At 55.1% G+C, this 14,838-nt stretch overlaps 5 protein-coding genes across 5 annotated transcripts; 3 read left to right on the plus strand and 2 right to left on the minus strand.

Annotated features, from left to right (window-relative positions):
• Positions 1-67: 67 nt before the first annotated feature.
• MYCGRDRAFT_50069 (uncharacterized protein) lies at positions 68-2,356 on the plus strand (the record flags this gene model as incomplete). The annotated part of the gene is made up of 1 exon (XM_003848335.1): positions 68-2,356. A coding segment is annotated over one exon (2,289 nt), but the record flags the coding sequence as incomplete, so codon positions are not given.
• Positions 2,357-2,547: 191 nt separating this feature from the next.
• On the minus strand, positions 2,548-4,670 carry MYCGRDRAFT_111278 (uncharacterized protein; the record flags this gene model as incomplete). Its single annotated transcript, XM_003848543.1, has 5 exons — positions 2,548-3,792; positions 3,843-4,047; positions 4,102-4,117; positions 4,185-4,304; positions 4,359-4,670. 5 exons carry the CDS (start codon positions 4,423-4,425, stop codon positions 2,548-2,550), a joined length of 1,653 nt encoding a protein of 550 aa, XP_003848591.1.
• A 478-nt stretch (positions 4,671-5,148) lies between these two features.
• On the plus strand, positions 5,149-7,822 carry MgGPI1 (putative N-acetylglucosaminyltransferase subunit; the record flags this gene model as incomplete). The annotated part of the gene is given in 6 exon segments (XM_003848336.1): positions 5,149-5,296; positions 5,351-5,443; positions 5,501-5,568; positions 5,587-5,725; positions 5,779-7,461; positions 7,514-7,822. The coding sequence occupies 6 exon segments, from the start codon at positions 5,177-5,179 to the stop codon at positions 7,820-7,822; spliced, it is 2,412 nt and encodes an 803-aa protein (XP_003848384.1).
• Positions 7,823-10,398: 2,576 nt separating this feature from the next.
• MYCGRDRAFT_96691 (uncharacterized protein) lies at positions 10,399-10,812 on the minus strand (the record flags this gene model as incomplete). The annotated part of the gene is made up of 1 exon (XM_003848542.1): positions 10,399-10,812. The coding sequence occupies one exon, from the start codon at positions 10,810-10,812 to the stop codon at positions 10,399-10,401; it is 414 nt and encodes a 137-aa protein (XP_003848590.1).
• Positions 10,813-12,410: 1,598 nt separating this feature from the next.
• Positions 12,411-14,837, plus strand: MYCGRDRAFT_10621 (uncharacterized protein; the record flags this gene model as incomplete). Its single annotated transcript, XM_003848337.1, has 1 exon — positions 12,411-14,837. A coding segment is annotated over one exon (2,427 nt), but the record flags the coding sequence as incomplete, so codon positions are not given.
• Position 14,838: the final 1 nt, after the last annotated feature.

Below are 14,838 nucleotides of genomic sequence, written 5' to 3' on the forward strand. Positions count from 1 at the left end.
CTTCTACCATGTTGTGAATGCACGACTGAAGAAGGACGCCGCGTTGAAGCGGAAGAAGAGCTTGGAGATCAAAGACAACACGTCGAAGAGATTGGGCGGCGAGATTCAGTTTGAATCGGATTTTGCAGCCGTGGAAAGTCGGTTATTGGACGACAGCCATTGGGAATATCAGACGTACCAAGAACAGCTGGAGCTTTCCGATGCACACCTGGACAATCTTTTGTCTTCGACGACCAATACCCTCGCCCTGCTGTCGACCTTGTCCGATTCGTTCAAAGCTGTGGAGGAGCAGACTGAGGCTTTCCGGCGGCAGTGCGAATCTTTGATCGTGGAACAAAAGCGGTTGACATCGCTGGCCGATGCCATTGACGAAAATGCCCAATACTATGCCTATCTCGAACCTATGACCAGGCGTCTAAATGCTCCTGGAGCTGCCAATCTTGTCAAGGGACAGGATTTCTCCGAAATGCTCTCCAACCTGGACAGCTGTCTGGAATACATGGAGTCTCATCCAAATCACAAGGAATCAGCTATGTACAGGAGTCGATACCGCTTGTTGCTTACACGTGGTCTGACTTTGATCCGGCATCACTTCACCAAATCGCTGGGAGAGATTGGTGCCGACATCAGCAAGCGAATACAAAGTGGGCAGCTGAAAGAAACAACGCACTCCGCCCTGTTATATGCCAAGTTTCGAGTGCCAGCTCCCGAGATGAAAGCCCTCGGAGTGGAAATACAAAAACGTGCTGTCCCAACTCCGGACGATGTTGATGCGGGACGCGAGCCAGAATATCTCTCTCTCCTGCGTGAACTCTACCAATCATACTCGACAACACGTGGACGGCTTGTACTACCGCTGGTAGCAAAGAAAATGGCAGAGCTGGCAGAAACACCACAGCAGTCTGACGTTGTAGCCTTTGCCAAGTCCGCACTTAGTTTTGTGCGTGGAATTACTTTGGATGAGTACGATCTGTGGTTCGAGTGGTTCGAGACGGAAGGCGCGTTGTACGAGTTTCTGGAAAGCCTACTGGAGCCGATGTACGACTATCTCCGCCCAAGGACCATCCACGAGACCAAGATGGAGAAGCTGTGTGATCTGTGCGCCATGATTCAAGGCCGCTACATGGATGTAGAATCGGACGACGACGATGCGGAGAGCTCTGCTGCGAACTCATCCTACAATTCTCGGCATCCTCAACGGCGACTGGATTTCGCCAGCCTGGTCCACCCTGCTCTGGAAGATGCGCAGACTCGCCTTGTCTTCCTGACAGTAAACGTGCTGAGGGACAGCATCGAGAATTTCAAGCCCAAGCCGGAAGATCTCGAGGTGAATCCGCGTGCACCACCAGCAGCAATGAACGGCAACAAAAATGGCCCTGTCCTCTCCGGCAAACGAGCGCCATCTGTCCCTAGCACACCCGCTCCGAAGAATCTCGTAGTAGTGGACGAAGACACCGACGATGCAGAAAGCATATTCAGCAAACGCTTCCCGACTGAACCCACCACCTCACCCTCAACCCGACAATGGTACCCACCCCTCCGCAAAGCAATCTGGCTCCTCCGCCGCATCTACCGCCTAGTAAACAGCACCGTCTTCGACGACCTCGCCCACCGCATCGTACACTCCACCATCGCCGCTCTCATCCACGCAAGCCAACAAATCACCTCCAAGAAGACCGCACAAGACGGTCACCTCTTCCTCATCACGCACCTGCTACACCTCAAACAAAGCATCGTCGCCTTCGACATCGAGTTCATCCCTCCAGAAGTCCAATTCGACTTCTCGTCGTACACCAACACATTCTACGAACTCCGCGAACGCGGCAGTCTCTGGAATCCCGCGTCCTGGATGCGTCTCGTTGGCGGCGCCGTAGGTGGCGGTCTACTGCCCAAAGTCGTGGAGAATATGCTCGACGCCAAAGCGGAGCTCGACGGTCGTCTTCGAACCGTGATCAACGACTTCGTCAACGGCTACGCGACGCACATCACCGCTCCCGTCGACCCAGCCTCCATAACCCAGCAAAAGGGCGAGTTTGACCCACAAAAAGCCGTGCGTACCATCCGCGGCTTAGCGGAGAAGGACGTTCCTCTTCTGCGCGCGAAGCTGGAGGCTTTCGTGGACGATGCGCGGACGAGGGAGACACTTGTCGCGGCGGTGAGGGATCAGGTGTTGATCACGTACGAGGAGTTCTTCGACTCGTATAGTGAGGGTTCGGGGAAGAAATTGAGTCGGAAGGGCAAAGGGAGGGAGGATGAGTTGTGGGGACCGGATTTGTTCAATGATGCTTTGGAGAGGGTGTTCCAGGTGGGTCAGATTATGGGGGATGATGATGGGGGAAGTGTGAGGAGTGAGTAGATGTGAAATGGAGACATTTAAACTGCAGCTGAGCCGTGTTCATGTTGCCTTGCTCGTCTATCCAGCTCTATGTTCCCGATGATCTTCACGCCGAGCTATGCATGCATCGCCAATACAGTCTTGCCTCCCAAAATCGATCTATCATCATAATGCATATTCCCCGGATCCCTTCCAGCCTCTACCACATCTCCTCACAAATCAAAGCTAACCCACTCCCTCTTCGGCGGAATCTCCGGCATGAATCCATCCCTGAACGTCCCCGTCGTCCTGACATGATCATACAACTCCTTCAGCTTGATCCCCTGCTCCCCCTCGTACGCCTCCGGCGGTGCCTCTGTCATCGGAGCCGCACCCGTGGGAGGGCCTTCGAGGAACCAGATGCGCTGTTTGGCATTGGTCTGAGGATCGATGATGAATGGGACTTTCTTCTCTGGATCGAACTGGACTGGTCTGCCTTTCCAGTGGTTGGGGTGTTGGCCGTTGGGTTGCGCGATACCGTTGTTCTGTTGTGGTGCGGAGGAGCCGAAGCCGTTCTGTGTGGGTTGTTGGGTTGCTTGGGCGAAGGGTGAGGGTCGGTTGAATCCTGACGGTTGGGAAGCTTGGCCGAAACCGCTTGGCGGTTGTGACGCCTGGCCGAAACCCGATTGTGGTTGTGATGCCTGTCCGAAGGCTGATTGTGGTTGCGACGCCTGGCCGAAAGCTGTTGATGATTGGGATGCTTGGCCGAAAGTCGAAGTGGGCTGGGAAGCTTGACCGAAGGCGGAGGTCGGTTGAGGAGATTGGCCAAATGCGCCACCCGGTTGTGATGGCTGGCCGAACGCTCCTGTGGTGGGCTGCGAGGCTTGACCAAAGGCTGGTTGGGCGGCTTGTCCGAACGATGGTGCGCCAAATGCACTTCCAGCTGGCTTCGATGCCTGGCCGAAAGCACTCTGTCCGAATCCTGAGGTAGGTGCTGATGGCTTCCCGAACGCGGACTGCTGTGGCTGCTGCGCTGCTGCACCGAAAGCTGAAGGCTGACCGAATGCACCGGCCGCGGGCTGTGAGGGTGCGCCGAACGCCGGTTGACCAAATGCTGGCGGCTTTGCGGCGAGGTTTGATGGTTGTCCAAACCCACTCGCAGCTACAGCTCCCATCCCAGATGATCCAAATCCGCTAGGTGCTCCCATGGCGGATGGTTGACCGAAACCTCCCCCAGATGGTCGACCGAATGCTGTCCCACTGTTCGCTGCAGCTTGCCCAAATCCTCCTGCAGGAGTCGCTTGAAGGCTCGGTCTATTGGTCCAAGGGAACACACTTCCTGCAGACTGCGCCATGTCGTTGCGATTTGGATGCTCATTTTGACCGTTCTGAACAAACCTTTTGGCACCTTCGAGATCCTGCAGGACTGTTTGCACTTGCTGGTTGATTTGCGTTCTGAGACCGTTCACGTGTGCATCCTGAGACGTTAGGTCTTGCACATGCATGGAAAGAGATCGAATGCACTCACATAGTCTTGCAGTCTGCCTGTCGCCTTGGCGAGATAGCACATCACCCGCAGCTCCTCTTCGCTCATTTCCACATTCGGACCCTCCAGCAATTGCTTCGGCGCCGCGATTCCAGGCCCATACGAGGAGAATTGCCATTGCGGCCTCTCGCCCTTTTGGCTGGCCTCTGTCAAGTCTAGACGAATGCCTTCTGCTGTGACGTTGAATCTGCATGTGGTCAGTTTTGAATGACTCCAATTGACAGGGCTTGACAATACTTACGGTTCTTGCTTTGGATCTGGAGGCACGTTTCAGCAGTCAGTCGATTTGTCGAAGGTTTCAAGAAGGCTCAGGGCATCTCTCACCAGTAACAGCGCCCGGTCTCCCGCGCTGATTGGCATTGGCGGGATTCTGTAAAGGCGCGAATCGATTCTGATTGCTGGACTGCGGTGCTTGATTTGAGGGATGTTCGAACTTGCAGTCGTCTATTGATCGTTCAGCATTTCTTGCAGGCAGCGCAAATGGGACGAGTGTCTTACTTCCAAATCTGCACCTTCCTTCGAGAAAGAACTTGCAGACCTCGCGGCTGCGGTTGTTGCGGTACATGCTGGCTACTTGAGCTCACTGTTCACTCATTGCGCGGATCGACAAGAGCAGAGCTGGTGAAAGCGTGATCCCGTAACAATCGTCTCGTGTATAGAACAGACTCGGACCTAGCGATCCTCGGATCCAAAGGCGAATGATGTCCAGAAGTGGACCGATTGTTGTAGCTCCAGGATTGGTTTCAGTATTGCTTCAGGCTGATTGTCATTTTACAAGCGCATTCCTCTTCTTGTCTCGATTTGGGATATTCCAGCGGGTCAATGCTTTCCAGTGAAAGAGTTGTTGCTACAAAGAAAGTCACGTCGGAGCCTCGCCTCGCGTTGGTGAAGTCGATAAGGTTTGCGGTCAGGGTACGGGCCGCAGCAAGAGCCTCGAGACGAGCCGCTCACTCTGCGTGGACATCCTTCTCACGGATTGAGTTCAGGAGCGAGCTGTTCATATCGCATCCAAGAGTTCCATTGTGGGAAATGTTTCAAGAAAGCTGCGGAAAAGAGTCCACCATTCGCAATTACAGCTGACAACCGAAGCTGGACAAGCAAGACCGGCCGAAGAGGAGACCGGGCTCGGCTTTCTGCTCCGCTGTGTCGTCAAGTCCGCCGCCACACGCGCGCGCTAGAACTACTGGTATTGCTTTGCCGTAACTCCACCTGTCCACGGAGCCTTTCACAACTACAGCGACATCCTTCTCACACTCACGCCCGAAGGTCGACGACTATGCGTCTAGTCTCTCGATCGTGCCATTGAGCATCCCCACATGCATCCGGTCTCGATCTTGACCCTCTTAGTGTTTTGTTCTGGCTACGTCACAGCTCGCTGGGACCTCGTCGCGCAGTTGATCGAGCTCGCGCTATTCGCTTGGGACCACTCCGTTGTTGTACGTTGTGCGGACCAGCCCCCAGTACACATACAATTGACTGACGCGGTCCAGACACGAGCTCTCAAGGGATTCGCGGTCCTCACCATCTTCTTCGTCCTCATTCTCATCCCACTCGAACGCATCGCTGCGCGCGAGGCCGAGCTCGTTAGTCTGCCAACAGTGCCCGCCGCACTCATAGATTGTTCTGATCTTCTCCTCCAGCATCCGCGAACGATCGATACTCCAGGTCTTTCAGCTCGAGAGCAGCTGAGGCGTCGCGGCTCGTTCTAGTGCTTCCGCAATGGGAGCATGCCCACACGAAACCATGGGTTGATGCGTGTATTCTGGCCGTCTGACGCGCCTAGAGATGCCCTAGCAGGAGTCCTTGTTGGATGGAGGAACTCTGAATTGGATGTGACCGTGATCTGCATACTTCAGGGAGTCGATGTGAGGGAGCAGTCATGATTGGCCTGGATATGCCCAAGTTGACATTTTTACAGGTGCGAAATACGGATCATGCACTGCGCATGCGAGCACTCTTTCGTGGATGTCCTCATTCGATAGACAAGATCACCGCGCACTGTGGTGGGCAACCGCTACAGGTGCTGGGAACACTCAATGCAGACACCTCGGCCACGACCTTCGACCCCAATCTCTTGTCACTACACACAGTACCACGGAGCACAATACCTCGAGTCGACTATCCGGAGGATGCTCCAATCACGATCCAAATCATAACTTTCATCAGACCCGATCCGAAACGTATGCAATACCTGTCGCTCACGCCCATATCGCTCGCGCTTGGAGACAAACAGGTCAGAATCGACAAAGATGAAGAGCGCGAAAGGATACGACAGGAGAAGCTGGTGGAGAAGTTGAAGTTGCACACCGTCGTGAATCATCCACGAACACAGAAAGAGCTGGCACTCAAGACAATCATTATTCAGATGAATTGCTCGGCCGAGCTCAATGCGTTGATGCAACAGAATATTGGAATGATAGGCATGAGGACGAAAAGAGCCATGAGCGTCAGCGAACGAGTGGTGGAATCAGCAACGAATCTGTGGGATTTCATCCTGCTCTGGTCGAAGCAGGCGTTCAAGGATCACATCTGGCCGTTCGCGTCACAGGTGTTCATCCTCTATCTGATGATTCTTCGCGTGGCTGCGGAAGCTCTGCTTGTGCTGCTGGACTGGAGACCGACAGGCCGGGCTGCTCTGCGAGATATCTCTGCTTCCTGCCAGCAAGTTGATATTCGGCTTCAGCAGTTCTGCTATTGGCCTGACCAATATGTGACCCTGCATAACAGACGAAGTGACTGGGAGAGTATCACGAACAGTCATCCGGACTACATTCGCTTCTTCAACAGTCTCTGGCTCGTCGCGAACGATGTCATTATCGGAATTGCGTTGGGCTCGTACATCATCGAAAACGTCGACTTTGTTGCTTCACAGCTGGACAAGGTGATGACCACATACTCGGTGGAGGGGCTTCAGCAAATGCTCACCTGGCTGATGGACTATCCTGCCGGACTGAAGTTGAATACGGAGCTGGCCAGATTCCTTGGAGACCTCTTCCTCTGGGTCATTGAGTACTGGAACGACTGCATGACCCAGCTCCGACCAACGCTGCCGTACGTGATCCGCCTGATCGGCGTGTCCAGCTTCGCCGGGGCCAGTCTGCCCATTGCAATGTTCTCCGACTTACTCTCGTTGCTCACACTGCACATCTACTCCTTCTACATCGCATCCGCGCGCATCTACAATTGGCAGCTGACGATCATCATCTCGCTCTTCCACCTCTTCCGCGGAAAGAAGCGCAACATCCTCCGCAACCGCATCGACAGCTGTGATTACGACCTCGATCAACTACTTCTGGGCACGATTCTCTTCACGCTTTTGTTCTTCCTCCTCCCGACCGTGGCTGTCTTCTATGCTACCTTCGCCGGAGCAAGAATGGGCATTATCGCATTGAAAGCCGCATTGGACACTTGGCTGGCTGTTCTCAATCATTTCCCGCTCTTCGCACTCATGCTCCGCGTCAAGGATTCCAGGCGTTTACCCGGCGGCATTCGTTTTGAATTGCAAGATACCCCTCGCGCGTTGCTTTCTTCTTCTTCTGCATCATCCGCTGCATCTAAAACTTCCTCCCCTCCTGCAAGGACCTCGTACATCAAGTTACAGGTATGATCATCGTTCCTCAACACAAACGACGCATCAGCTAACATCCTCCCAGTCCGTCCCCTTACCTCTCTCCCAAACTTTCTCCCAGTACGCCCAACTTGGCCACCGCCTCCGAAAGCACTATCTCTCTCCCCGTGTCTTCCTGTGTCTCGTCTCTGGACAATTCGTGCCGCCTATTCATCGCAAGAGCCTTTATAGCTTGCAGTACAGCATGCTGCCGAGTCAAAGAGTGAGCATTGGACAGCTGTGGAAGTTGTTGACGGAGGAGAGGAAGCCTGAAGGTGGTGTGGTCGTTGGGAATGGGCATCTGGTAGCGCCGACGACGTTGAATGGGAGGAGGAGGAAGAGTGAGCGGAGGTAGTAGGGAGGCTTTGTTGGGGCGGGGTTTTGTATAGCGTTGATAGCGAGGTTGTATATGTTCGAGCATCTGCTGTTGCGTCAAGTCGATTGCGAGATACGGGACAGCGAGTGCGGCCTGCACGCTTATGTGGCATGTCTGCTACCTGACCTCGACCACTACTCAGCGTGTCTACTTACTTACTCTGTACGCTTGCCTGTACGTTGAGTAGCATGTCAGCCAAACTCACTGTACGCCTAATTGCACGTCTTGTCACCTTGCCTGGATATGTTCCAGGGTGTTTCGAAGCGTTTCCCATTAATTTGCCTGTACGTTCGACTACCTGCCCGGTAAACTGATTTTGTACGCCTGATAGCACGATCTCATAAGTTACTTGCCCACGCACAAGTCCACTTTCACAGAGTTCTCTGCAAAGTGGCTCTCGCTCTCGCGCTACATTGCAAGCACTTCTCATTCCCATTACTGCGGCCTACCAGCCTACGTCTGCCATTGCAATTGTATTAAAATCTCCTCTCCTGTGTCTACCGTACTCGTCTTCTGAATGCAGTCCCATACCAATGCCAAGCACAGCCACAGCTGTTCGTTGGTGGTTCCCAAAAGTGTGGCGTTGAACTTTGACCTCGAACCAAGACCAAGGCTCGAGTCTAATCTCACCACCGTTCACCATGGTCTCGACTCGACATGACATTGCGCCAGCTTCTCGGATGGACTGCGCTACGACGATGGATCGTGTACGGTGTCCTTGTATGACCTTGTACCGCTCGAAGGCACTGCATCGCCCGGCTCAAGGCCTTGACCATGAGCAGCCTCCGCTTTGACGACCTCCACGGTGCTTTCGAGAGGAGCAACAAGGCGGTGACCGTACGGTAAGCTGGAGACCCTGTAATGATGCAGCCAGCAGCATCGTGTTCCGCTGCAAAGATGCAGGGCAGGAGAAGAGAGAGCGGGCTGAGGAGAAGACGAGCTCACCACCACCATGGTGATCTCCGATTGAAGAGCTCCTCCTATGGGTAGTCTCATCGCAGGCCAGACTGACATAACAGCACAGCGTATAGACTCTCAAGGTTGTTGTAGTACGCTGACCTGCCTCCTCGAAGGCAAAGCAGATGATGATTGACCACGCTGAAAGCTCTGGTCTCGAGCGTCCTCCGCACTGACACGCGCTGGCATGCTTCGGACCGAAGAATGGCGAGCTCGCGAAAGAGTAGTCCATCACATGCGAGAGGGATGAGAGCATGGCCGCACGGAGAATCGGAGAGCCGAGAGCAGTGCTCGCTGCAGCACATCCCGCCCTGCTGGAAAAGGTTGAATGAGAGGACGGCGCGCCGTGCGAGCGAGGCCGCGGGACATACTTGCCATGCTGGAAACCGGAAGTTTGATGTGAGGAAGCTGGATTTTGGTGGTAGAGCATTGGACACCCGCTGGACATGGGAAGATGTCGGAAGCGACCACATGAGTCGCAGGAGACATTGAGAGGCAGGGTCGAGATCTGCCGCAGGTTTCGCTCATTTCTCGGGCAACATGCGTCGAAGCTGGCCGGACAATATACGGCGGAGGACGAAAGAGACAATCCGCGATGGAGTGCTCCGCTCTGCACATCCTTGCCTCCCTGGGAGGACTGAATGCTCGAAGAACAGCTTAACTCGTCCCATGGTTAATTGGTCAAGCCTCGGAAGCCATAGTAGTTGCACGTCCGGAGTTCCGTCCAGCATGACGCGCAATGGAGATTGCGTGACATCGATCCTCCTGAGCACATCTGCCATGGTCTCCTTTGGCTTCGAGGCAACACTAGGATGAGAGGGGCCTGCTTGATGACCAAGTTTCGAGGGACCAAGGCTCTCAAAAGCTCTCTCCGACACGAGCATCCTTTCGCTCTTCAGGGGCGATGGGAATGCCATTGTCGGTCATTCAGAGCCGAGATGACATGACAAACCGTTGAGCAGATCCGCCCATGTCTGGAGGTTCCTTCTGCGTACGGCCAGATCGTCCACCGGAAGCTACAGGGCATATGCAAACTTGCTCCAGATATACTTGTGCCGTCACCGCTCCCTGCTCAGTGTTACTCTTTGCCATGGCACAGGCTGGTTTCAGATGATCGAAGGGAGCAGCTGCCAGGAGCCATGGGGGCATGCGGAAGAGCAGAAGTTCCGTCGCTGAACTCGATACTGGCACTACCTTTCTCTCCTCGCCATGATCTATGTGTGTGCGATCCCAGGAGAACCCGCATTTGCGATTGCTCCAGACATCTCGCATGTTCTGGAAGATGCAATCTCCTTCTCTTGCCGTGCTTCGGGAGCCGTGTATCAGCGCTTCATCCGCTCTTCAGGCCCTCGCCGTGGTACTGGTTGTATTGGCCCGGCCGCTTCTTCTCGTTGGAGCAGATTGGAAGAAGCCATGGAAGCTCTTTCCCCTCTTGCCATGCTTCCGGAGCTGTGTTTCAGCGCTTCATCCGCTCCTCAGGCTCTCGCCGTGGTACTGGTTGTATTTGGCCGGCCGCTTCTTCTCGTTGGAGCAAATTGGTAGAAGCCATGGAAGCTCTAGAAAGAGCAGGATTCCTCTTGCGAATCGCCACACCAGCTTCATGTGCGTCTTCCCGTGAGCCCTCTATATCTCCTCTCAGGACGATTCGAACTCATGAAGGCTCCTCGCTTGCCGCGTCTGGTATGATCTGAAAGTTGCTTTCTCCTTCTCTTGCCACGCTCCGGGATGGGCAAAACCCCGCTCGGGGCGCCTCGCAGGGACTCGCAGTGCGCTGCGTCTGTCGTTCGTTGCACTCCTCCTCGTCCGACACGGTTTCCAAATGTGTTGTTCCACCGCTGGACTCCAGGCTTCACGTTTGGCTTCGCCTTCGATGAGAGCTTCTTGATCAATCCTATCCGCGCAGTCTCTCTGCCTTGCTCTCCATCGACCAGCCAGGACTTCGTGTTGCGAAGGATGCGGCTTGTCTCATGGTGGTCCTGGAAGACCTTCCTCTCCCAATGCTCTCGCGGCATGTTGCTGGCAGTCAGGGCGATGCGCTTGTGGTCCTACGAACAGGGTCGACATGGATTGCTTGCTGGATCACGGATGTCAGCTTCATTGTTCTCTTGAAGGAAGAGTAGCATCTCGAACCTGCCAATGGCTCCTTCCCCGCCGCATCAGTCGTCTCGAGCAAATCATCTGCGGCCAATGGCTGTCACCGAGAACTTCCCCTGGCTCTTCGCGATGAATGAGAGAGCGGCCAGCGGAGCCGAGTATGAGTCTCCTGCACCAGAAGCTGGATGCTAGAGAGCTGCCTTGGACTCGGACCGGCAACCTGAAGTGTGCTTGTCTGCTTGAGTTCCTACAGACTATGCATAGGTTCGCTGGAGAACACACCTACCTTGGAGCTTCTTCGTAATGAATTGTAGTACGCTGGCATATCCTAAGGTTCAATGCCTTACCGGGCTCTCGTAAATCTCGCTCCCGGCTGGACTCCTGCCTCAGCTGCACCTTCCCGTCGGGCTGTTCTTGCCGATCGTAAACAGACTCGCCAAGCTGATCGTTTGGGCACATGGAAGGCTCAAAGCTCAACTACCTCCTGCCTCACTTCTGGATCCTCAACATCTGATCTTCACAACCACCAACATCACCACGAGCTTACCAGCATCAGAGACTCACCCATCACTGCAATCACAAGCATCACACGCTGAGCTGTGAATTCTCTGTCACAGGCTCGCTGCCCTCCGCCGCCGCTCCCGGTGCACGGTCCCCACTTCCGCCCTGCTCGAGATCAAAACAATCGTCCTCGACCACTTTCAACCCTCTCTCTTACACTCCACACCTCTTCTTCCTTCTCTACCTTCACCACCTCCAACACTCTTCGACAACCATCACCACACACCACAACACACTCCACCACCCTCACCGAACTTCTCGGCGTCAAGCTGCCATCAGGTACGTTGTTTGTCCGCCACCGCGGTGGCATTCTCATTATCACATCCTCCCATCACCACACTCGTCGTGGTAGTCTTCTTCATTGAAGCTGCTCGCTCGAGTCTCATCTCTCACATGTGGCCGACCTCGCGGTCGGCTGCGCCAATGCCTCTTCCACCTCAAGCTTGTCTGCTCTGGCATCACAAGCATCAGACCTGACTTCCAGCCTCACTGCCATCAAACGCAGTGTCGCCACTTCCGCACATCCTCTCACCTCCGCACACCACACTTCACTCGATCTCATCTCCACATTATTGAGCAGCTCATCTAACATCCTCTTCAGTTCAGTTCCAATCACACACCCACCAACCGCACTGTCAACATGGCTGGTGCAGCCAAGAACCGTGTGCAGAAGGAGCGCGCTGCGGCGACTCCCTCTCAGCAAAACCGCTCGTCCAGTGGCGAGAACTCTTCCTCCGGCAAGGCCTCGCGCTCTGTCATCTCTGACTCTCGGTCAATTGCGCCATCTCGCGGCGGCAAGAGCACTCGTGGCCAAGGCTACGATGGCAACAACGATGAAGCTCCAGCTGGCCCGACCGGTGGACGCAACCCAAACTCTTCGAAGGTCATCGTTGACCCTCGCAACCTCGACCTTGGTGGTTACGCCTGGTCCACCATTCGTGGTCAAGAGATCTCTACCACTCTCCCCACTCGTCCTGGTCCATCCAAGCTCGGCCAAGCAATCAAGGTCGGCCTTAACACCTTCCATGTTGAGAGCTTTCCCGATAAGCCCGTCTACCAATTCGATGTCACCATCGGCAAGGGTGACGAGAAGCGCGGCGCCATCGCGGTGGTCTGGAAGTCAAAGGCCGTTCAGGCTGCTGTCGGTCCGAAGGCCATCTTCGATGGTAACAAGCTCATGTGGAGCGATCGCCCGATCGACCGCGAGATTCGCCTAACTGTCAACATGAGCGAGGAGGACGGTCGGCCACCCGGTAAAGACCCCAACAAGAACATCTTCCGTGTTGTCATCCGTCAGACCAACACCGTGCGTTTCGACACTCTGAAGGCTCACCTTCAAGGCAAGGCTTCTTTCGACAACGGCTGTCTTGAGGCTATCAACTTCTTTGATCATCTTCTCCGCCACTACCCGCGTCTGAAGTACACTCCAGTGAAGCGTGCCTTCTTCGCCAAGGGTGAGAGCCGTTACGATCTCGGCAGTGGTGTCGAGGCCTTCAAGGGTGTATACCAGTCTCTTCGCCTGGTCCATCCCGGCCGCCTGTCCATCAACTTGGATGTCGCCAATGGCACCTTCTGGACCTCATTAGCCCTCACTCTAGCAGCCGTGAAGGTTACTGGAGCACGCGATATCGCTGACCTGTCCGCTATGCTGTCGCGGGGTGGGCAGAGCAGTCGCGGTGCTCAGGCGCTCAAGAAGCTTCGCAAGATCCATGTCGAAGCCAAGCACCGCAACAGCACTGAGCCTGATCATTACTGCATCGAGCGCTTCGAGTTCAAGGGCGCCCGCAACACGACCTTCGATAAGGAGGATGGCACGAAGATTTCCGTGTACGACTTCTTTGCCAAGACGTACAACATCCGCCTCCAGTACCCAGACTTGCCGCTTGTCAAGGCTACGAAGGGCAAGAACACGTACCTTCCCATGGAGTGTCTCGTCATCAAGGAGAACCAGCGTTACAATTTCAAGATGGACGAGCGTCAAACCTCGAACATGATCAAGTTTGCCGTCACCGCTCCACCTGAGCGCTGGACCGCCATCGAGCACGGTCTGAAGATGCTGTCGTGGTCTGAGGACCCGTATCTCCAGAAGTATGGCGTCAAGGTCAACCCCAAGAAGACCGTCGCCGACTCCCGCCTTCTGACCGCTCCTAAAGTCAAGTACGCCGCTGGAGACGCTAACCCCGGTACCTCCGGTCGCTGGGACTTGAAGGCGAAGAAGTTCCTTCAGTCAAACCCTCTGCCCCTCAAGTCATGGGCTGTCTGTGTGATCTCCGGTCGTCGTGGTGGCAAGCCAGACAAGGCTGTTATCGAGAAGTGGATCTCCGAGTTCTGCAAGGGCTACATTGGCCTTGGTGGCAAGGTTGAGAACAAGAATCCCGCAATGTCGCTCGCCTCGGGTGACGACGCGGCCAACTGGGTCACTGCCGCTTGGAACGCCGCCGGCACTCAATCCAGCGCTCGCCCTCAGATGCTCATGTTCATTCTTCCCGACAAGGACTCGGTCACCTACGGCAAGATCAAGCGCTCTTGCGAGTGCCGCTACGGCGTCGTTTCTCAGTGCGTGCAGTACGCTCATGCCCAGAAGGCTCAACTTCAGTACATTGCCAACGTGTGCATGAAGTTCAACGCCAAGCTCGGTGGAGCTACTTGCCGCGCAATGGGCAAGACCTCTTCCGGTCCCACTGGTCTCTTCACCAGCCCGACTATGGTCATCGGCGCCGATGTTTCTCACTCTGCTCCCGGTGTGGACGCCCCATCCATGGCTGCATTGACAGTTTCGACCGACAAGCTCGCCACTCGGTACGCTGCTGCCTGCCAGGCCAACGGCTACCGTGTAGAGATGATCGCTACAGAGGTGATCAACCAAGAATTGAAGCCCATGGTTCAGCACTGGATGGCGAACGTCGGCAACGGCAAGCTTCCTCAGACTGTGTACTATCTTCGCGATGGTGTGTCTGAGGGCCAGTACCAGCAAGTCCTTCAGTATGAGGTGGCCGATATGAAGGCTCTCTTCAAGATGGCTGACCCGAACAACAACACGAAGTTCGTCGTCATCGTTGGCTCGAAGCGCCACCACGTTCGCTTCTTCCCTGAGCGCGGCGACAAGCATGGAAACGCGATGCCTGGTACTCTGGTCGAGAGCGGTATCACCAACCCCATCGAGAATGACTTCTACCTCTGCGGTCATCACGCTCTGAAGGGTACAGCTCGCCCCGTCCACTACTACGTTCTGATGAACGAGGCCGGTGTGTCCAACGACTTCCTTCACACCATGCTGTACGAGCATGTTTATCAGTACGCTCGTGCTACCACTCCGGTCTCCATTCACCCGGCGATCTACTACGCCCACTTGGCGTCCAACCGCGCTGTGCCTCACGAGGCTG

The sequence above is a fragment of the Zymoseptoria tritici genome, chromosome 11, assembly GCF_000219625.1.
Source record: "Zymoseptoria tritici IPO323 chromosome 11, whole genome shotgun sequence".
NCBI classification, from domain to species: Eukaryota; Fungi; Ascomycota; class Dothideomycetes; order Mycosphaerellales; family Mycosphaerellaceae; genus Zymoseptoria; species Zymoseptoria tritici.